Source organism: Rhinichthys klamathensis, unplaced genomic scaffold (genome assembly GCF_029890125.1).
Source record: "Rhinichthys klamathensis goyatoka isolate OS25496 unplaced genomic scaffold, OSU_Roscu_1.1 h1tg000800l_1, whole genome shotgun sequence".
NCBI lineage: Eukaryota > Metazoa > Chordata > Actinopteri > Cypriniformes > Leuciscidae > Rhinichthys > Rhinichthys klamathensis.
This window is the reverse complement of record NW_026607193.1, coordinates 271872-296391: the sequence shown is the minus strand read 5'-3', so window position 1 is coordinate 296391 and position 24520 is coordinate 271872. Positions and strand designations below refer to the sequence as shown.

General features: G+C 37.1%; 1 protein-coding gene across 2 annotated transcripts in view; it reads left to right on the top strand.

The window, feature by feature from the left end:
• The first annotated feature begins 7526 nt into the window (after window positions 1–7526).
• Window positions 7527–24520, top strand: part of rapgef4a (Rap guanine nucleotide exchange factor 4a) — a 117213-nt gene continuing 100219 nt past the window's right edge. Inside the window, exons 1-4 of one of the 2 annotated variants that reach the window (XM_056243480.1) lie at window positions 7527–7717; window positions 18778–18920; window positions 19151–19239; window positions 23376–23522. In XM_056243480.1, coding sequence (XP_056099455.1) covers window positions 7635–7717; window positions 18778–18920; window positions 19151–19239; window positions 23376–23522 — 462 coding nt within the window. In that variant the 5' untranslated portion in view covers window positions 7527–7634. The remainder of the gene's footprint in view (window positions 7718–18777; window positions 18921–19150; window positions 19240–23375; window positions 23523–24520) is intronic. The other variant, XM_056243481.1, reaches the window with a different exon arrangement.

The following is a 24520-nucleotide window of genomic DNA, read 5'->3' as shown; positions in this document are numbered from 1 at the left end:
ACAAGCGGTCACTAACAAAATACTTAAGGTCTCCATTCACAGGTGACGGGAAGCAGGAAATGGTTCATTCCAGTGGGGGTGCGGTGGTGATCTCAGGAGATCAGTGTGTCACCTGGGTCCAAGCCTCTCACCTTAGACAACACCAACAGGCCACAATCATCCCATAGTCCATGGGGCGAACGAGATGATCAACACGCCTGGAGGAGGATGTGAACCAACTAATGGTTTAAGAATGTGGTTTTGTGATTATTTTGAGGATTTTATTTGATTAAATCAAAATAGGGCTTAGTATTGATATACAGTAGATCAAAAGATTTGATTGGTTACTTATTCATTAGGAAATATTTAAGGAAAATGTTTTTGGGAAGAGAAGATCTATTAATTAATGTAAATGGTAGGGATAATTGTTGAAGCTTATTAAGTAGAACCACAGCATGTTTTGGATTAAAAGTTAAAGGTAAAAGAACACGGAACGTCCGTGGGGCGAACGAGATGATCAACACAACTGATGGTTTAAGTTTAACAGAAGAATCTGTTTTTGTGATGATTTTGTTTGATTGAATCAAACTAGGTATTGATTTGATTGTAAATGTAGAAAATATATTGATTGTGTCTGTAATGGAAATATTAGAGTTAATATTGAACAACTGCATTGGTTGGAAGAATGGATACAATTATAAGACTTCTCTGGTTAGATTTTTGTTAAATGTGGCATTAAATAGAGCTTACTAAATTGAATTAGAAGTGAACAAAATATGGTTAGGAAAACCGAGGTGAAATATGGAGATGGGCGTAGATTAATGGAAAAGGCTTAATGATAGGAGTTAGGATTGTTATTCTAATAATTTTGTTATTCATGGGTGAATATGATTACAGTGACAGGTGAAACATGCTGTCTGTTCAATTGGTGAAAATGACAGTCTATCCCAAGGATGAACAAAATTATGTGACGATACATGTAGCGGGAGCTACAGTGAGATATGTGTTAAATGTATGTTCTGTTTGTTTTTCTTCTATTTGTTTATTTTCTGAGAAAGATTAAGGGCAAAAGATTTAAAGAAGGTTACAAGCAGCGGTCATCCGTGTTACGAGATGGCGTACAAAGATAGGGTTTGAAACTGAGTGATTTTTATTATACTTTTATCTGTTTGTTTCCTTACTATGTTATAACTACCTTTTTCCTTACTGGCGTGACTGAGGGTCTGTTTACAGGAGCGCAGGAACAGAGATTTCTCGTTCAGCCCGGCGTCGTAAAAATGTTTACTTGCTAGCTAAAATATTACGGGGCCTTTCCCCAACAAAAACAGCCTTATGCTTCTTCATTCTAAACTTTTCTTCACAGGTTCAAGGAGAGTGATCATTTATGCAAAAATCAGAGATGAAGAGTATAAGTGTGATGATATGACTTAAAATTTGTCTTATTGTTTATTGTTATGATTATGGGTAATCAGAATGATAAAAAGCGGGAATTTGTTGTGGAAATTTTAATAGTCATTGATCCCTAACAGATATCATAAGAGAGAGAACCTATTCAATGTGTAAAATATAGATGATTCAAAGAATGTCACATGTGTGTCTCTCACTTGTAGTGAGAGAAGATTCTGTTTATGTACCTGGGGAGGCAGAAGAGGGAGACACTCCAGAGAACAGACGAACAAGGACCTCTGACCTAGATGTCAGAAGGCCATTTTGGTGCAGGGGGGCTTATGGGCCAACTAGTGACGTCTATGGAAAACTACTGGGAGGAAGGCTCTGGGGGGAAGAAGGCCTTGAAACTAAGATAAAAGCTAGTTCAGTCTGTCTGGGGGTGTGTCACTCTTCTGCACAGGGTAACAACTGTGTATTAGACTGCTCCTATTCTTGCAAGAATAAATACTTCTATTTTATATAATTTGACTCTGAGTGTCTCTTACGCAGTGATGTTTGTTTGAGATGAATTTTTGCCACAACAGTTTATATATCACAGTTATTTACCGTATATAGTAAGGAAACTTTCTGTTACCCATTTAACAGTTTTTCACTGTAGCATTTTTACAGTCTTTTACCGTTAAAATCACGATCATTTTTTACAGTGTACATATCTATGCATTTATACAGTAATCTTTTTAACAAAAGTGCAATGAAAGCTAAAACTATTGCAACTTTTGCTTAAATATTGGGGAAAGATACTCTTGTTTAATCTAGTGGTGCTTGTTACCATCTTGTTCCATGTAGTTACAGGGTAAATACAAATACATACACACAATCTTATATCACCGACTCGGAAACCTTTATTTGAAAAACAACTTAATTTAAAACAGATTTACAACACTTTTTTTTCGTTTAAAACATTACAAATGCTTAAGTCTTGACAGAAAGTTGCACGTTTTGTCCCCCCTTTTTTCTTTTGCTTGGCTTCTTCCTTTTGTTCCTCTTCTTTTTCTATCTTTCCACTGATTAATCTGAAAAAGAAATCAAGTCTCTTGCTATTCTGTATTATGTATTAAAAGAAAATGCAATACACCCAGAAATACGTCCTCATCATTTACTCATCATTTACCCTCATGCCATCCAAGATGTATACGACTTTTCTTCTTCAGATTAACACAAATTAAGGTTTTTAGAAAAATTTAGAAAAAACTGTAATAAGTTGTTTTTCAAATAAAGGTTTCCGAGTCAGTGATATTAGATTGTGCATATATATATGTTTATTGTACTTACCCTGTAACTGGAACAAGAGGGTAACAAGCACCACTTTAATTTACAGCCTGCAATGTCACACTTACCCTGTAACTAACAAGAGTATATTTCCCAGTATTTAAAAAAATTGCAATTGTTTTAGCTTTACTTGCCTTGAAACATGTAAGCCCAAACTTAAACATCTGCACTTTTGCTATTAAAAAAAAGAACTGTATAAATGCATGTACCCATTAATTTTTAAAAAGCATACAGTAGGCTATGTAGGCCTATTGGTAGGCTACACCATTATTACAAAAAGCTAAGCAGTGTATGTTCTCGCTAAATTGATCCCAAATGTTAGCCTAGAAATCTAGACGCACCCTAGCGGCAGCGAAAATTATTTCGCACCCAGTGTGGTCTAGCAACTCTCCATAGGCTTTTGAGCTGGAAAAACCAAAAACTGGCCAATCACATCGTGTATAGAGTCGGCGGGCGGGCTTAACACAATGACGGCACAGTTCATGACGTTCCGCGTGATTTCCATTGGTGATTTCCCTGCTACTTGAAAACAATGAAGATGCAGCGGTCTTTCGAATCGGCTTTGGCCGCGACTCTGGAGGACTTGGAGTTAATAGAACGTCACTTAAGTCATTCTTAAAAAAGGAAGATGTGTTCGGATTTTTGCCGTCCTGATACGGCAAAAGTTTAATATATCAATGGGCTCTATGCACGGCGGTATTTCCGGTGAAGGTCAAGGATGCTCGATAACTTCCGCCGATCATAGAGTCCAATGCAATACCGACAATTTATATTGAATTGTATACTCCATCGTTATACTAAAGAAGCGTTAGTCACAAAAACTGACAAAACAGACACACCTCGTTGTGTTTATGCTTCTTTCTTTTTAAAATTATATTAAATAAACATAACTATATATAAAATTACATCTAAACGTATGAAAGTTTCGTTTCAAAGACGGGAGGACAGTAAATTTTGAAGACTCATGCCATAATCCCGTTTTCCTCGGTTTTCCTCCGCTTTAATCTCCCCAACCGGAAACTGACGAGCATCCTTGCGTCAAATGCGGAACTTATGCGTGCATATAGCCTATTAGCTCCGCTGGTGGAAAAACGCATGGGACTCACTCATCCACAACCGTTCGTTGCTCTGGTTGGTTGTAGCGTTATCCTATTGCGTGCAGAGGGATTTAGAAAGGTAACCGTTTATCCCGCCCCTCGGATTGAGGCATGTCAATGGAGAGTTCCCAGACCTAACATCTTGATGTAGGTCTGGCATGCCAGGCTACCCAAATGTAAGATTGTTGTATCATAATAGTAGAATAAGTAGGCTACCCAGAGGTGGAAAGAGTAATAAAATATTCTACTCAAGTAAAAGTACTACTACTTCAATGAAATTTTACTTAAGTACAAGTAAAAGTACCGGTCTAAAAATCTACTCAAGTAAAAGTAAAAAGTAGCTCATTTAAAATTTACTCAGAGTAAAAGTTACTGAGTTACTTTTTTAACAGCGGGGGTGGGAATCCCCCGTGTAGGGTTATATTAATGGTATGAGATTTTCACAGTATGATAACGTCTCAGAAAATATCACGGTTTACAGTATTAATCAATTATTAAAGGTGCTATATGTATTTTTTAGCGGCCTCTATCGGTGATGTTTCAGATTGCAACCAATTTTTACAAGAGCGCTCGTGCTCTTGCGCATGCTCGAACACAAGAGCGAGCACTCGTGGTACCGGCCACACTGAGACTTTCAACACACTGGAGAAAGCGTCACACAACATGCTGGAAACTCATGTAAACTCCCACTGCAACGTTACAATAATAGGCTACTTTTATCAGCTTGACGTTGAACTAATGCTCCATGCTCGTACAATGATAACGTTACATTTGTGGTGTTATCTACCATAAGGCATTTCACTAACTATTCGTGTATCTTTCACAATCAGCAATGTCAACATAGATGAATGTGATAACGAAAACGGTTAGTGAACTAGACTGAACAATTTCAGTGTAACAGTAAGATCGTAGGAAGTAACATTACTGTACTGAACGTGTCTGGAAATGTGTATTATAAACAATATGATAGTGGGATGAGTGATGTTAGACAGTAGATCTAGTACATAAAATAAAAGTTACATCCTAAAGCACCTACTTTTTGTTATCCTGGAACAGTCTTTTGTATTCATTTCATGTCTCATATATGTTGTAGTTTACCTTGCTATTTCATTATAGTTTAACATTATTTCAGCATATCTGAAAACTTGTAATTTATCGCAATAAAAATAGCGGAGGTCTCTCCATAATTCAAACGCTCTGCCGATGTTGATCCGTGTTTTCGTCCTAAGTCGATCCGATTCACGTTTGGCCTTACGAGCTTCAGCAGATACATTTTTGTTTTGTTTTGTTTTGTTTTTTATATTTTTGTGGTGTTTGTGTTGGAGTGTGTGTTGTGCTGGAGGCAGGAGTGTTTAGTGTTATCAGACTCCATGTCGTCAGCTGCAGTGCCGTCGCATAGACTGTATATAAAAAGGAGAGAGGCTCGGGAGCACACATGCACGTCACATCCGATGGCTTTCGCAGAAAATCCGACCCGGAGACTTCACATAGAAATAGGAATACCGGCCTTCAGAGGTAATAGCTAAACCCGACAAGTGGATCATTGTAATGTGTGATTACAACCCCTTTACACACAGGCAATAAAAAAAAGGATTCATTTTAGAAGAAAAGTTACATATAGCACCTTTAAATAAATAAACGGTATTATTAAATTATGGTTATTATTATTATTATCATTAGTTAAAATGAGTTAAATTAATGAAAACAGGGTTTTTTTTGGTTGAACAAATGCTTTTACTATAACAAACTTGAAACCATTTGTTTGTTTTGTTTATTAAAATTTCAATAAAACACGTCTAATCAATTAAATTCAATAATTGATCATGAATTAGATTAACAACTTATTTTTAACATTAATAATTTATTAAAATGTTTAAGAATAATATAGTCCTATGAAATGTATTTTATTCAGAAAATGAATGTTTCTTTTTATGATTTAATCCAAATATATTATCAAAAACGGTGGTAATCAAATGTAAATTTAAACTTTGTGTCCTTTTATTTTTTGGGGAAGCGCTGCAAAAACAGATTTACTAAATTAAACCATGGACAAAAAAATATATATTCCTTTAAATAATGTTTAAATAAAATGTATTATTGTTGTTATTATTATTTTGAGAAGTTCGTTCTATTGTATGCCCAGAATTTCTCCTTAGTAAAACCAAACTTTTATTTTTGACAGGTTGTAGTGAAGACCCGTTTCAAAGTGGATTTGACAATGGTTTTTATCAAATAAAATTATGAAAATGCTCATTAGGCGTTCTCTCAGAGCAGCTCTGGAAATGTTCATGTATTCGTGTCCTCAAATTGTTTGTGAGACGCTGAAAACACCATGAACGTCACGCGTACTTGAGTATGTAACGTTAGTAGACAAAGCGGCGCAGCTCAGCAGAACACATATATTTACATAGCAGTATTTTTGTGCTTAAATATTCACAGACCATGTCGCGATTGGATTTATTGCACAGTTCTATTTTCCATGTATTCATCCATCCATTATTTCGCGTGTTTTACGTGACATCTGCGTTATGTGAATAATTCCATTTTCATGACTGGATTCCGGGATTCCCTCTGCATCACGTAACGACGTCATTCGGCCTTAAGTTATACTAATCGGGACATACCTTTATCTGCAGGAGGGATGGTGTGTATCCTCCTTTTGCAGCCACTTTGCGTCCACATTTTTTGCAAATTGGATAGACTTATCTATCCTCGAGGACAACCACTCGTTTTTTCTACAAAGTATTTCCATACTGGCCATAATTCGCTTCATAAGAATTCGAGGGCGCTTTCAGCTCAGCTGGGTCTGCGTCACCTTTCTTGCGCATTTGTTCTCCCGCCCTTCAACCAATGCAGTAGTTTCCGGAGTATGATTTTTTTTTCTCCCTTGTCTTATTATTTTTTACTCAGTAACGGATATGATTTCAAATGTAGCGAAGTACAATACTTCAAACAAAACGTACTTAAGTAAAAGTAAAAGTACAGATTTTAAAAACTACTTAAAAAAGTAGAAGTAGGCTACACAAAAAAAACTACTCAATTACGTAACGCGAGTAAATGTAATTCGTTACTTTCCACCTCTGAGGCTACCCCTTAGTTCTATAATACAGTAGCCTAGGCCTATAGGCCTACTATAAATAATGTTTTAATTCTCCTGGTTGTTACCCCTTTATTCCTCAAACTTTACATAATTGTTCCCTTATACTTGCATCATATGGGAACAATAATTACACTATAATTACCGAAAGTTAAGCTGTAAATTCGTCTTAATTACGCAGTACTTTCCGGGCTGTAATCTAAATTTTTAGCGTTACCATTTTTTGTTGTTGTAAACATTTCTCAATCATCATTTCTTATAGGCTATGTGTATAGGCTGCCGCTATTGTATATGTTTTGGCCCGAAAATTTAACTCTTAGGTTTCAGTAAAATTATCTTAATTTGTTTGAAGATAAACGAAAGTCAAATGGGTCTGAGGGCGAGTAAATGATGACAGGATATGTTAATTTCTCCAGACTACCCGACCCGTTTGATGTCGTGACTCTTTCGAGTGTTGTCATCACTTATATAGCCCATAGCAAATGATGCTGGAATTTTATATTTAAAAAAATTGCACAAGGCGGTTAAACACACAAAACCACTGTCATATAGGATACGTAGGCTACTTTTGACTCTGCATGGCAATAACTTCCTCGTGTGACAACTAGCCCCGGCGTGTTTCCGTGTGTCAGCTGTGTGGGCGGCAGCAGCATCGCTCACTCTCAAACTCAAACTCGATCTCTCTCAGTAAAGTCACGCTGCTCATGATCAGGTGCGGGCGATGCGAACTGTAGTTTTACTCCATGATTTCACCGAAGATGGTCGCGACACACTCCTCCAGCCACCCGTCCTCTTCCGCGGAGTGGATCATCTGTCTGGATAAGAGGTACCATCGTTTACCCGACACAAACTTCATGGTGTTCCTCCTCTGATCGACCTGCAGCAATCTTTCACACATCAGTGCCTCATAGAAAACACATTCCAAGCACATGTGATTTGTTAAACCATATTAGAATATAACTTTCATATGTCATATGCGATTGTCAGTGTAATTGATGTAGATGCAGCATTTCATTCTCAGCGCGACTGGTTTTAGGATTCATTGCGAGCTTCACGTCTGCGAATAGTGTGAGTGTAGTTTGTAAGGGTTGTTTGTTTGTCTCCTGGAAGAGGTCACCAGTGCTGCAGTGCTTGTGTTACTGCAGACGCTTTCTGCTGTGTGTGTGAAGGGCTTTAGTAACAGAGACGAAACTTCACCCTCATGTCATGCCAAACCCTGCTGTATGCATTTCTTTCTTCAGAGGAACACAAAAGGAGAGGTTTAGCAGAATGTCCAGGGTGCTCTTGATGCAGTAGATAATAAAGTGAATGTGATTTGGTGGATCAAGACTTCTTACCAGCATTAATGAGGGAAATAACTTAAATCCTATGAAGCATTGCAAATGACAATCAAATTAAAGATGACAGAGAAATATAGATTTATAGATGTTGCTTGTGTATAATAGAAACCACATATTTTACATTTATTGCTAAGTAAATATTTATGCATATTTGTCAGGACAGGAGCATGGGGAACACTTTACAATAAGATTCATTAGTTAACATTAGTTAACTACCTTATACATGAACTGAGAATGAACAATACTTCTACAGCATTTATTAATCTTAGTTAACTTAATATTAATTTCAACATTTACTGATACATTATTAAAATCAGAAGTTATATTTGTTAACATTAGATAATGAACTAACATGAACAAACAATGAACAGCTGTATTTGTATTAACTAACATTAACACATATTAATAAATATTGTAACAAATGTATTAATCATTGTTAATGTTAGTTAATACATTAACTAATGTTAACAAATGAGACCTTATTGTAAAGTGTTACCGGAGCTTTGTGTTTGTTTCTGTATCCGGTGACCTAGTTTTCTAGTGTCATCCTCATTCAGTTCACCTGTTGTTAATCAATTATCTCATTAGTTTGCTCATTAGTTCTGGTATTTATACTCCCTGTTTTTGTTCAATCCTTTGTCCTGTCTCATCTACGATTGAGGGTACGTTTACACGACAACGATATGCTTAAAACAGAGAAGTTTTTACTTTGAGTTTCAAAGGAACAAACCTATGGAAGCTTGTTTCCGCCACTGAAAAAAAAAAAAAAAAAAAAAAAATTGCGACTTTTTATCTCACAATTGCGAGATATGAAGTCGCAATTCTGAATGTAAACTTTACACGGAGACCGTTTTCAGAAACTTGTACTTTGAAACCCGTTTTCAAAAGTTTGCTTTTTCAGGAACCCAAAACACCGTTTTCGTGTAAATGAACGGCCAAATTGCATGAAAAGTTTTACGTTTTTAGTTGAAAACGGTGTCGTGTAAACAGCCCCTAATGTGGTGGTTGTGTTTTCCTGAGTTGGATTTATTATCTGATTATCTTCGTTAAACAGTTATTTAAGAAATAAGTTGAAATAATAATGCAAGCTGATACTCCACATGTATGACAAGGACTAAAAATCACTATTAACCCAAAAATGAAAATTCTCTCATCATTTGCTCACCTTCTTGTTCCAAAACCATAAGACTTCTGTTCATCTTCTAAACAAAAATAAAGATATTTTTAATATTCATATTTTAATATCCATCCTAGCAACCAATATTTCCAAGCTTCAAAAAGAACAAAAAACACTGTAAAAGTAATCCATAAATGAATTGAGCGGTTTAATCCAAGCCCTCTGAAGAGATACGATTGCTTTATAAGATGAACAGATTCAATTTAGGCTTTTCTTGACATATAAACAGTGATAAACACACATAGAGCACATCAAATATGGCAAACGGAGGCAGACATGCTGAACTTTAGTGAGTTTTTGTGAGTCTATGGACTCTGCCCACGATAGCCTAGAAACAGGACGTCTAGTATATATCCAACATTATAAAGCAGTTAAAAAACATTATAGTCTCCTTATCAAACACGGAGCAGAGATTTGTGTGTAATGTGTTTATGACACACTCTAATGGGCTCCGACCGGCTCTTCCTGCAATGAGTGGCTCCATCTTGCTGTAGATCAATATTTACACGTCTAAAAAGCAGATGGACACGTGTCCGCTGAAATGAGTATATATGCCAGGACTCAACTCTCCATTCCTGTCTTCATCTCCTTTTACCTGACATTGTTTTGATGGAGAGATGGATGCATAACAGCAATGATGTCCAGATGTGTTTGAGTTTCACTGCAGTGGTTTCTCCCCTGGCTCAGACCACAGACGATTGATTGCTGTTTGAATTATATGAACGGCATAAATTTAACTATTGAGGCTGAAAGTATAGTTGAGAGTTTTACTGTTTCAAGTGAGGCAAATCTTGTGTAAAATATTGAGAATAAGGTGAGGAAGTCCATAAATGCCCAAGTTTATTAAACACCTGAAGTTAGGAGGTTGTTCAAATCATTAACCCTTTAGTTTGAGCAAAAGTACTTACTACCTAGCTAACAGCGCTTTGGCTACACTGTTAATCATTTTGGTTGCTCTTTATTTTACAGTACGTTCACTTATGTGTACTTCCAGTGTATTTACCTAAGAAAGTACTGGTAATATAAGGTAACTACATGGGTTAAGTTTAGGTTTAGTGGTAGGTTCAGAGTTAGTACCTAGTTATTACCCAGTTATTGCAATTACTATAGCTTGTACATGGGGAACAGGACTGTAAAATAAAGAGCTACCAAAGTGTAAAATTACAGTATATTTCAGGTTAATAATTGCGTTACTTTCACTGTAGGACTTCTCCTATATCTAACTGCTCTTTCTGAAATTTCTTGTCAAATCTACAGTATTTACTGGCAATTTCTGTCAAGTTTTTACAATTGTACTGTAAAATTGCTTGGTTTTACTGTGAGTTTACAGTATTGCAAAAGAAAACCCGCCACAAAAATACTGTAAACAACAGCACCATACCGTAGTTCTGCAGTGCAGATGTACGATGAAGGCACCCAGCATGCAGTGCGGCACGAATAGATTATGCTGTGGAGTTATTGGATATGTGTTGGTTGGCTTTATCTGTGCTGCTGTACTTATTCTTGCCTCACTTTTTAGCAGTTTGGGTTATTGGTTTATTTTATAATGTCTGTTTATGTTGTAAGTGTTTTTATTATTTGTTGAGTGTCACTATCGTTGTGTTTTGTATGTGGAATATTGATGTCTGAGCATCATTAGGTGATGCTTATGAGAGAAAAAAATCGTGTTGCAAGATGATGTCACATCTTTCAAAGAAGTTACGAATTTGAAATAATTTATTAGAAAAATAGAATCTTCATATTCATACTAAAATATTTTGACCAACAAAGTCATCCAATTAGCCAATTCATTTCATGCTCTAGCTTGTCTGAACATGGCTTGATCACAAATTTGATTTCCCATTATGGTGACTTTAAAATTACAGTGATAAACAATTAAATTTCTTAAAGTGACATGGTTAAATACTGTACAACTTAATAATGTGAATTCACAGTAAAACAAGAGCAGTAAATTACTGTGATATTATATCATCATTCTGCTATTGTTTCAAAGTAATTTATAAGAAAATGACCCAGCATGACCATTTCACACATTTTTGACTACAGTAATTTTTTGTGTGTAAAATAATACTCTTTGATCCTGTAAATTCCTGGCAATTTTGTAAATTAATTACAGTTACTACTGATGTAATTGCATTAAATACGGTATAGACTATAGAACAATTTCATATAAAACAATAATGGATTTAACATCAAAATTCAATATCTAATGCAAAAATGTATGTTTTTATTGTAACCTTCTCCCTTTACACATTTTGGTCCGTTCAAGAATAATTTATACAATTGTAGATTGTTTCTTTGAAAGAATCAAAAGTGCAGTTTCGTGTCTGTTGTTTAAATGGTCGAGGTTGATATGGGATTTAGAAAGTAAATGGGGAAAAGCAATCCAATACTTTTTAGAGAGAGTAATTAGTACACTAATCTAACTACACTGTTAAAGATGTTTTGAATGTTCGGAGAACATTCAGAAATAACGTTTTCATAACTTAATGGGAACTTTAGCAAAACATTATATTTTGGGTTAGGAGAGAATCTGAAACTGTGTTGTTCCGATGAAACCTTTGGGTTAAACGTGTTTTTGGTCATGTTTACAGTGTTTTTTTAGGTTTTGATGTAGAACTGTTTGCATAGTAAATGGATTTTTAGTCCCTGTTAAACACCCGCAGACACACACTGGCACATGCTCACATACGTAGCTTATTGTTTGCACAGGTGTGTCTGACCTTTAAGTGGACATGTGCTTTTTAGTAGAAAAAAAAGGACATCTAATTTTAAGCTTAGACTAACCTTATATTTAAAATGTTTAACTTTTAACTTTTATATTTAAATGCCACTATATTGTTGGTTGAACTGTTTCTATTGTTCTCCTCATTTGTAAGTCGCTTTGGATAAAAGCTTCTACTGATTAACACCAAAATATTGTTTTATGGATTTCTGACTGGACTATTATTTCAGACAAGGGTCAATGACATATGAAAAGAGTATACAAGAAAAAGAAAAAAACTTTTAAGAATATATATAGTTTAAAAAATATGTGCCAAGTTCTTAGAAATGTAGTCTTTGCATTCATATTGATTCCATATGATTTTGCCATTTACATTTTTTTCTATTGTTCTAAAAATGTCATGTGGTGTAACCATCAAGTAAACATCCATACATGTGTCTTAATCATTATTAAAATAAATTACAGTACATAAAAAAATCCTTATGTTTTTGGGTCGTTGCACTACAAGACATTTTGCAACTTGAACTAATCTTGCCACATCATAAAAAGGTCAAATTATCTTATATTTTAAACAGATATTTATTTGATCTTTGCCATAAAGTCATGAGATTCTGCAGTGGTCTTTTCTACTATTTAATTTCCACAAATATATTTGTTACGTCGCTTTTGGTCTGTTTCTGTGTTTTATGCTGTTGTGGGAGGTGTTTTTATCCAGGAAGAAGAGCGGATTGGTTCTTGCTGTCTGATTGGTGCCACGCCCTGATTGATCAGCTGACTCCTGGTCGTTTATAGAAGCCTCCTTCGTTACTTCTTTCATTAGCCTTGTGCTCACTCGCTAGACTTGCCTTGCCTTGCCTAACTTTGCTAGTTAGTTTTAAGAGTGTATTAGTAAGGCCCTGTCCACACGGACACGGGTATTTTTATAACCATGACTTTTTTTACGCGGTTCGGCCGTTCGTCCACACGAAAACGCACTGAAACTGAACATTTTTGAAAAACCCTGCCAGGGTGAGGATTTTCAGAAACACCGGTTACAGTGTTGTCGTGTAGACAGTGAAACCGGGGCTTTTGCCTTGCGACGTCAAAGTGTGCGCAGTTATCCGCTGTGTTTGACGTTAGATTTGCGCTTCTGATTGGCCAACGTGGCTTTACGCTTTACGGTTAAGGTTTATATCGCCGCATGCTCTTGACCGCGCTTGATAGCGTGTTTTTGCGTTTTCATGTAGACGGAGACCGAGCATGTGTGGACGGGATTTTTTTTTTTAAACGCTGTAGGAAAAACTCCGGTTATAAAAATACCCGTGTCCGTGTGGACAAGGACTGTTGAGTGTTTATTTTGGGGTGTTGATTTGAGAGTTTGTTTGAGAAAGAAGTAGTTTGTTTGTTTCTTGTGAACTGCCATACTTGTGATATTGACCACCGCCTGTTTAACGACCTAGATTCCAGATTACCCCTGCACTTATTTGTCAGATCATATACTTGTATATAATTCTGCATAGTAATTTGGGAGGTAGGGAGACGGTTTTGTTTGATCTTTATTGCCTGTTTTGGATTAGGGAGTTGGGGAAGTAATTGTATTTTTATTTTAGTGTTTCCCCTACCAAAACGACGGAATTTGTAAATTTGAGGAAAAAATAGAAAGCAGTTCAGTACTACACTTGAAATCAAATCGCGATGTAGACTAGTGTGTGTGAATATTAAAACACAAAGACTATTTAAATACGAATCCTGCATGTTCTGTGTGAAGGACTGGTGCCGCCGACGCGCAGTTTCATTTACCACACACACACACACACACACACACACTGAAGCACGTGTGACGCTTGCGCTGTTTTTTGGCCTATATGAATACACAAATGCATAAACTTCCTCTCCAGGCTCTAGATCCACTCTGAAAGTCACTTCGTGATCATTTCACCGCTTCATTTGAGAAAAACTATCATCATGACATTATGATAGTTTTCTTTTGACGGCAACCCGTCAAAATAAAAGTTCGGTTTAACTTGACAGAAATATATTACTGTTGTACATTAGAATTTAGATATGTCCCAATGTAATAATACACTAACACTAATCCAAATAAATTATCATCAAAACTTGAAAAGTAAGACATGAAAAGATTTATTGATGATAAAATTGATGATAAATGCTAAAATTTGTGTTTTATGTCTTCATTTTATTTTCATTTTCATTTCATTTTATTGCCAGAAAAAACACAACACAGAATTAGTGTGAATTTTTTTTTCATATATTTAAAAAAAAGTATAAGTTTAATCATAATACATGATTTCACTTAATAAAAATACCCCCCCCCCCCCTGAAAAAAAATCCTAGGGGAAACACTGTTGTGGATTAGGACAGTAAGAGGTATTAGTTATCTTTTTGTTTGTTATTTTGGGCTCTGTTGGCTCCTAAAGCTAAATCCCCAGTTGTATTATAAACCTGTTAAATTCAATAAACATTGTTTCATTTGCTTTTCCATAAAAATAAACCTTATTGTTTAGTTTTTTTTCATGTTACGTCCTTTGACCTACACGGGGCGTAACATATTAAAGGGTTAGTTCACCCAAAAATGAAAACTCTGTCAGTAATTACTCACCCTCATGTTGTTCCAACCCCGTAAGACTTTCGTTCGTCTTCGGAACACAAATTAAGATATTTTTGATTTATCAAGTTTATCAAGCGACGAGAATAGGCTACTTTTTGTGCGCAAAACAAAACAAAAAGAATGACTTTATTCAACTATTCATTTTCTTCTGTGTGGGCCTCGAGTTAGTTCACATAGTGTAACAGCCCAGCGTTACATCAGAACATAGGCTCACTAATGGCCGACGCTGGTCATGACATGAGTGTGATGCTGGCCAATAGTGAGCCTACGTTCTGACGTACAGCCCAGAAGCGCTGTTACACTACGTGAACTCACTGTGAATAGTTGAATAAAGTTGTTAGTTTTGTTCGTTTTTTTGCGCACAAAAAGTATTCTCGTCGCTTGATAAACTTAAGGTCGAGCCACTGTAGTCACTTGGACTATTTTAACGATGTTTGTACTAAGTTTTAGTTCGGCAAGTTTCAATTACAATAGAAGCCTATATGGAGGAGTGATCCAGCTCTCAGATTTAATCAAAAATATCTTAATTTGTGTTCCAAAGATGAACGAAAGTCTTACGGGGTTGGAACAACATGAGGGGGAGTAATTACTGACAGAATTTAAATTTTTGGGTGAACTAACTGTTTTTTTAACATTGATAATAACAATAAATGTTTCTTGATCATCAAATCAGCATAAATTAGAGTGATTTCTGATGGATCATGTGACACTGAAGACTGGAGTTTTGATCATTGGAATAAATTACATTTTAAAATATGTTACAATAGAAAACAGTTATTTCAAATTGTAATAATATTTCACAATATTTTAGTTTTTACTGTATTTTTGATTAAATAAATACAGCCCTGGTGAACACAAGACACATTTCAAAAACATTAACATAAACTTTTTTTTTGATTATGATTGTAACATTCAGGCTATGGAAGAAGTTGAGGCGTGTGTAGCGGGTCTATTAGCTGCAAAAACTGTATTTACAAACACAAAAACAAGTAATCCAAAACAAAGAATCAATAAAATTGTGTGCTAAGGCACATTCAGCATCAGACAAAAAACAGGAACTAATGATCTTAATGAGGAGCAGGTGGATGAAATCAAAACACAATAAGTAACTATGACAACCGATGAAAACATGGAAGGAAATAAAGGAAACAATGAGATACAAACTAAAAGTCCATGAAAACAAAATAAAAAAAACAACTGAACGTGACATTACTCCCTTCTTCCGGAAGGCGGCTCCTGACACCTACACAGGACCACAGATGATGGCAGGAGTAATAGCAGAAGAGGCCATGGGGAAGCCGGCAGTGGACAAGACCACGGGGAGCCAGTAAGGAGGATGATGACCCATGAAGGAACCAATAGAGGGAGCCAGGGTGGGGTCATGAGCCTGACTGACTGAGGAGTTGTGGAGACCCAGGCGGAGTCTGATGGACCGAGAGATGAGGCAACACCGGAAGATCTGGAGATCAAGGCGGAGCCACGGTGACAAGCGGCCAAGGTGGAGCCAGGGTGCCGAAGGACTGAGGCATAGCAAGTGGGAGTGAGGTGGAGGCGAATGGAAGGAGGAACCTAACAAAGTCAAAGGGCTGGAGGACCAAGGCCCAGCTGAAGACTTAGAAGTCCATGGTGGAGGTAGAGCAACAACTGATCAAGGTGGACCTGGAGGGACAAGGGAGCCTGGTGGAGCCAGAAGGACGACAGTCCCAGGTGGAGCTGAGGGAGTGAGGAGCCAAAGTGGAGCCGACTAGTCAACGGAGCAAGTTGGAGTAGTGGGGTCGGAAGCCAGAGGCAGAGCCAGGGGATCCACACACCAAGGTGGAGCTGGGGACCGGGAGGTCCGAGGCATAGCAGCTTGGCTGGGCTGAGTAGGCGGAGGAGCCAAGGAGCTGAACGAGACCAGCAGAGCTGACACAGAGGAACTAAAATGCTTACTTGGAGGAGGAGAGAGTGGGAGGCTGGACGGGACCATCAGCGACGAAGGAGATTTGGAGCTGGGCGGAACCAGTGGTGGCGAAGAATACTTGGAACGGGGTGGATCCAGATGCGACAAAGAAGACTTTAGGGCTGAGCGGGGCCGGTGAAGACAGAGAAGCTGAAGAACTCATGGGGCTGGGTGAAACCAGCGGAAAAGGAAGGGCATGGACACAGGAAATCATCAGGAAATCGATCACTCAAGACTGAGGTAGACTAAACTCCGATTCTGGAGGATAGAGGCGACCACAAACTTCTTCATCCAGCTCCATTAAAACCCCCACAGGGACGGATGTAGGAATCGGCTCACACATGGTCAGACTGGGCAGCAGGCTTTGTCTCTGGGACGGACGAGGATTCGTTGTGGGCATAGGCTCTGGCAGTGGGTCTGTGGTGGACTCAGCCTCATTATTCGCGGTTGGTTTGGGCTCTGGATCTGGGTCCATTGAGCAAGGAAATGGAATGGAAATGCTGCTGCTGTATCCATTTGATAATCCTTTCTGTGGTCTGGTGTTCTTGTAAGGTTCAGGCTGAGGAAGAAGAAAGGCAAGCGTAGTGGATCAATTGGCAGCAAAAACTTCCAAAACGAAGAATCAACAAAACAGTGTGCTAAGGCACATTCAACATCAGACAAAGAACAACTGAGACTGAGGACTCTAGGAACTAATGATCTAAATGAGGAACAGGTGGGTGAAATCAATCAAACAATAATAAAATATTACAACCAGAAAACATGCTTGGCAACCATGACAAACAAGGAAACAGGAAACAATGAGAAACAAACTAAAAGTAGCCTACATGAAAACAAAACTAAAACACGATAATGATATTAGGACTGTTGTATCAACTTGACAGAAGATATATCAAAATGAATTGTACATTTTTCTTTTTTTAATACTCATCATAGAAGAGGTGTATTCAAGTCAGTGTTTAATTGTATTTTTAGGGTATGTTTTAATAAATTAATAAATAGGACAAGAAAATCTGCATCATGTTGTTGACATACATCAAAACAAACGCTGACTGTTTTGTTGAGATTTGGATCAAACAGTGTCTTTCTGGTGGTTCTTTGCCATATGCTGCATTATGACTTTATGACTTCATGACAATCGTAAAAGTTCTCACTATGCAAGACTGATGATGTTGTTGTCACTTTGATCTGAGTGAAACCTAGAGATTCGGTCACACAAACTTGTACCTCTTTAGTTTGCAAGACATACTATGACTGCAGTGTTATGCTTGACTTGCTGTGTGTGTGTGTGAGGTGTTAATTAGCCGGTACTGTCAATATCTCATTACTCTACGCTGCTTAAACCTTAAGCATTCACACATGATCGATCTCAGTGCCATTCTGATGACATGAAAGTTACTAACAGTACCTACACTGTCTCGGCCAACAACCTGTATTCAACCTGCTCTGTCAGCACTAGCATTAGTCATCAAAATCCCATATCACTCCACCACTAGCTTTGTGTCACATATACATCATGATTTGTGTGATATTGTGTTTCTCCCTGATTTGTGATGTTTTTCCTCAGTCCATGAATAATGTTTATTCTCTCTCTGAGCTGGTGCTGAATAAATCAGGCCTGCTATATTGCAGGTCTTGAACGGCTTCAGGCGACAGCAACAGTCAGAGGTCCCTTAAACATTTATAAACCCAGTCTCACATCTTGATAGGTTAATTTAGCTCACTGTATTGGCACATATGTGCTCTGGTTTTGGTTTATGATCAGAATTTCAAAGGTGTTGTTTGCACACAGACCAGCTCCACCATAGTGTGAAAAAAAAAAAAAAAAAAAAAATAATTTTTTTCATGCACTGATCAGTTTTGAGATTTTGAATATAGCTTTTCCATAATGTTTTTGTTCAGACTAGTAAAAAGAAAACATGCAAAATACATGTTTATTTTATTGTACTTTATCTATTTCCGTCTGTAGATTTGAATTGCACTTCTTTAAAGGCCGTTTTCTCAAATTATTATTATTTTTCTTCTCCTGGTGCATGGGACCTTTTCATTTTGGGGAGAGTATTCCTGTAATTTGATTTGTGTGTGTTATGTCAGTCGAGAGGAGCGTTCGGGGGAGGATGTGGACATTATCTTGGCCCGTCTGAAAAGCGTGAAGGCCTTTGAGAAGTTCCACCCTGCTCTCCTTCAGCAGATCTGTCTGTGTGGCTTCTATGAATGTCTGGAGAAAGGCATAACATGTGAGTCAAACACACACACACATGGACACATGGTATAAAAAATGTTTGTTGACAGAATTACTTCGATTTACTGTAACTTGAAAAGTCAAATACTGTAAGGTTGCATTCTGACTGAGATTGGTGTTACAAGATCATTTCTAAAATAGAGCACTACCTCCTCTGTTTGTTTATGTGTGTGTGTGTGTGTGTGTGTGTGTGTGTGTGTGTGTGTGTGTGTGTGTGTGTGTTAGTATACAGGCAGGGTGACATCGGCACTAACTGGTACACTGTCCTGTCTGGTTCTCTGGATGTCAAAGTCTCAGAAACAGCAAACCATCAGGTACATTATCACTTCAGTTCTGCTTTTAGATGCTAGAGAACAGAGCTCATCCTTTCTCTGAACTATCAAAGAAATGTAACCCTGTCATTTACATGCATCACCCGTGGCAGTGAGACACATCACCAAATAGTAATTAAGCTTGTCACTATATCAAATTGTTATAAATTGAACAAAAACCTCACAGGTTTCCAAATAACACCATAACAAATAATAATTATTATTGAATTATACAACTACTATAACTTAAGTATATTCAGCCTCACCCAGATACATACAGTACACTCACGTAAAGCAATATGTACTAACAGCATCTCGGCTTCATAATTGTTTATATCGTAGCAAATTTAACTATATTATCGCACAGCTCTATATATAATGTTGGATACAGTATACTATCACAAAGGGCAAAATTGACAAAGGAGAACATAGGAATATGGAAGTAAAATAATGACAAATGTTTTTGAAACAAAAAAGCTTGTTGAATTGGCATTAACCCTGCTTGCAAATTGAATGCATTGCATTTTTAGGACTTGCATTTTTATGGCCTGAAATTCAACATGGTTGTATATTTAAGCTGTGAATATTTCAAGTCAAAACATTTCACGGACGTTTTCATTATTAAAAATTCAATAATCCATATTGACCTTTCAGTTTCTCTTCCAAAATATTCATTCTGTTTAAAAATACAAGCTATGATATTCGACAGGCAAATTTTCGGTCCATTTTTATCGCTTCCACAAATTCAGTGGTTCAAATTCGACAGAAAATTCAACATTTGACATCCGGGAACGGCAGGAATAGCAGTAGATTACCGATTAATAATCTCCATAGCTGTTAGTCCTCCTCACCAGCAGGAGGTGCAAGCGGCTGTTGACGAACACTAGAGCAACGGGTGAGAGAGTCGTTCATTCATTCATAAAAACGAATTTACAGAAATGAAGCAAGCGGTAAGTATTTGTGATGATTATAAGGGTCAATATATATTGATATATTACAATATATATTGAATATATCAATATATATTGATATATTCAATATATATTGTACTGTATACTTTTCATATACAGTATGTATATGAAAAGCTGATAAAGACACAAAAGCTGTGTTTACTTACATTTAAGTCTTCACAGTTAGTTTTGCACATGTACGCAGCTTTCTCTACCGTGAACAAGATTATAATGTTATTCCCCGATGCTGATGTACAGAACAAACGTTAAATCTGAGGTAGACATATATTTCTCTCGGTTGTTTAGTTTTCTTAACTTTATAGAACTGGATTTCCTCAATACGTCAATATTGGGGATGTAGGCTGTACTAGAGATAGGAACAGGCAAGCGGACTCAGAATATGAATGTAACGCGCAAAGTTTCGTGCTAAGCGATTCCCAGTGAAATACTGGCATAAAGTTGGCTTGACACTGGATATTCGATATTCGCACATTTAGGGACCGTCTCTAAAGTTACATGCGACATTGGTACACATGTTTTTAACTTCAATAGCATTTGAAGTCATGACTTTCAGACATAAAACCAACTGTAAATTGTTCATGTACCGGTAGGTGTCAGGCATGATGCCCACTTTTTAGATAGTAGATATTAGAATAAAAATGAGAGCATGCGGTAGGCCTACTGAAAAATAGCAATATTTACACATGATTTGACCGTTTATTTTATTAAATATCAAAAATCTAAAAGGAGTGCATCATGCCTGGCACCAACATGAACTCTTTAATTGGTTTTATGACTGTAAGTCGTTCTCTTCAAATGCAATTGAAGTTATATATATAACGGGAAGAGAACAGGTGTGAAACTCAAATCAGTAAGTAAGAATTGACAGGGATCACAGGCAAACAGGAACAAACATTTGCGTTTTTCGCGTATAGACGACAAAGCTGTCAAAACTAGCCCAGTTCACACGGATCCGTGAAAACAACTAAACACGCTGTATTCTGCTGCCAGGCCACAATATGGCGAAGTCACTTTGTAAAGAAACACTACTTGCCTATAGACTGTAATACGCATGATGTCACCGTTTTCACAAATTTGTGTTTTCGTTGTTTACACAGAGAAAATAACGATTGAAAAAAACGTGCAGTTTGAAAACCGTTTTTAAAGGTTTGCGTTTTCAGGCCCCCAAAATGACATCATCGTGGAATAAAACGCATAAAAAGTTTTCCGTTTTTAGTTGAAAATGGTTTTGTGAAATATGGCCCCTAAAACACAAATGAACTAACAGAACTAAACATAACCCTGACACATACATACAATACACTCACATAAAGCAATACTGTATATACATTAATTCTCAACTGCTTGATTGCTTGTATCATTGCAAAATGTGACCTATATTATTGCCCTGGTCCTCATATATATACACTCACCTAAAGGATTATTAGGAACACCATACTAATACTGTGTTTGACCCCCTTTCGCCTTCAGAACTGCCTTAATTCTACGTGGCATTGATTCAACAAGGTGCTGAAAGTATTCTTTGGAAATGTTGGCCCATATTGATAGGATAGCATCTTGCAGTTGATGGAGATTTGTGGGATGCACATCCAGGGCACGAAGCTCCCGTTCCACCACATCCCAAAGATGCTCTATTGGGTTGAGATCTGGTGACTGTGGGGGCCAGTTTAGTACAGTGAACTCATTGTCATGTTCAAGAAACCAATTTGAAATGATTCGAGCTTTGTGACATGGTGCATTATCCTGCTGGAAGTAGCCATCAGAGGATGGGTACATGGTGGCCATAAAGGGATGGACATGGTCAGAAACAATGCTCAGGTAGGCCGTGGCATTTAAACGATGCCCAATTGGCACTAAGGGGCCTAAAGTGTGCCAAGAAAACATCCCCCACACCATTACACCACCACCACCAGCCTGCACAGTGGTAACAAGGCATGATGGATCCATGTTCTCATTCTGTTTACGCCAAATTCTGACTCTACCATCTGAATGTCTCAACAGAAATCGAGACTCATCAGACCAGGCAACATTTTTCCAGTCTTCAACTGTCCAATTTTGGTGAGCTCTTGCAAATTGTAGCCTCTTTTTCCTATTTGTAGTGGAGATGAGTGGTAGCCGGTGGGGTCTTCTGCTGTTGTAGCCCATCCGCCTCAAGGTTGTGCGTGTTGTGGCTTCACAAATGTTTTTGCTGCATACCTCGGTTGTAACGAGTGGTTATTCAGTCAAAGTTGCTCTTTGCTTAAGACCGGCCCGTCTGGCACCAGCAACCATGCCACGCTCAAAATTGCTTAAATCACCTTTCTTTCCCATTCTGACATTCAGTTTGGAGTTCAGGAGATTGTCTTGACCAGGACCACACCCCTAAATGCATTGAAGCAACTGCCATGTGATTGGTTGTTTAGATAATTGCATTAATGAGAAATTGAACAGGTGTCCCTAATACTCCTTTAGGTGAGTGTGTATATATATATAAGTATATCCAACTGTAAAAATTTTAAACATTAACATCATGGAAATCTGCTTTGAAACAGTTTGTATTGTGAAAAGTGCTATACAAATAAATTTGACTTGATAATAGATGCTTGCTCATGTGTCCACTAGTTTAATCATCATGGATTAACATAAACGTGTGTAATTCACACAACTGTAATATATCACATTAACAGGCCTCCTTAGACTTAGACTCTCATCTGTAAAATATATATTTAGATACAAGACAAACTAAAGCATAGCTTACTTGAAAATAAATTTGTGGAGCTGCAATATATATCAGTGTGTGGACAATACATTTCTTTGTTCAAAAGCAAAACAAATGTTATGGATTCACAAAAGGTGTTTCAGTTGTTAGAATCTGAATCGGATCCAGAATCGTTAAACTCTCCCACAGTGAAAACTATTATGAACGTACATTATTCAGCGGCTCACAGTGGAAGTGCTTATTATAGACTTCAGGAGAAAACTAGAGCAAGTCCTAACAGAGCTGCGTCTTACAGTACATTACAAACCTGAGAGACTAATGAGCTGACCTCTCTCTTTCTCTGTGTGTGTCAGGCCTGAATCTAAGTGGAGGTACAACAGACTCTCAATCGGGAACATCTCAGATGCTTATATGATTCCTCTCCTCTCTGAAAGAGTTGTGCACTGACCCGTGTTCTTCCTCACGTTAAGGATGCTGTCACCATCTGTACATTGGGCATCGGCACAGCTTTCGGGGAGTCCATTCTGGACAACACGCCACGGCACGCCACCATTGTCACCCGGGAGTTCAGTGAACTACTGCGGATTGAGCAGAGGGAGTTTAGGACCCTGTGGGAGGTATGCCAGTCTACTGACAATATATGCTACATAATCATATCAGAAAGTTTGATGTAATCTGCTTTGTGTTTAGGTTTTATTGAGAAGGAATAACTTTAGAAGAGTTATTTTGTGTTTGTCTCGAAAGTTTTTTTTACACTGCCAGATTAACACCTGTTTGAAAACAAAACTACAGTTTAGCATAGTTTTAAAAAGGAAATGGAAATAATATACTTTATAAGAATATAAAATTAAACATGTTAATTGCAATTAAGTGAAAATGTCTTATATTTTACATTTGTATTAAATGCAATTCGTTGAACCTTAGAGTGTTTTTGACCCACTTAATTAGGACATAAGTACATCTTTATATGTCATTTCATAATTCTATTGTCTATTTGTAATTACACATTTGCAATGATGAAGTTGCAAACAATAGTACATTTAAAATATAGTAAGTTTAAATGTAATATAGAATAATACACTACAGTTAAAATTATAATTAAGTACGGTAACACTTTACTTGAAGGGGTGTGCATAAGACTGACATGACACCTTCATAATCATGACATGACACATGTCATGAATATGAAGGAGGGTTTATGCATGTTTGTGACAACTGTCATTAAGTGTCATTCGCTCAGTTATGACATTTTTAATGCAAATATGACATTGTTTGAGATGTCTTTGTTATGACACCTTGACATAAACCAATACATCATAACCTGTCAGTGTCTTGGTAATGAAAACTTGACATTACTAAGACAACACAACCTGTCATAAACATGACATAGCAGATTAATTATCAAACTTAGCTTTATGGGTTAACATTACATTAAACTGTCAGGTGGTTGGTTTTGACATTGGCTGTCATAAGGCCATTATAACTGTGTCATGAATATTTTTCTTGACCTCAACGACAGTGGTACAAATTGAATTTGTCATTAAAATGTTATAATGGCCTCATGACAGCCAATGTCAAAACCAACCACCTGACAGTTTAATGTAATGTTAACCAA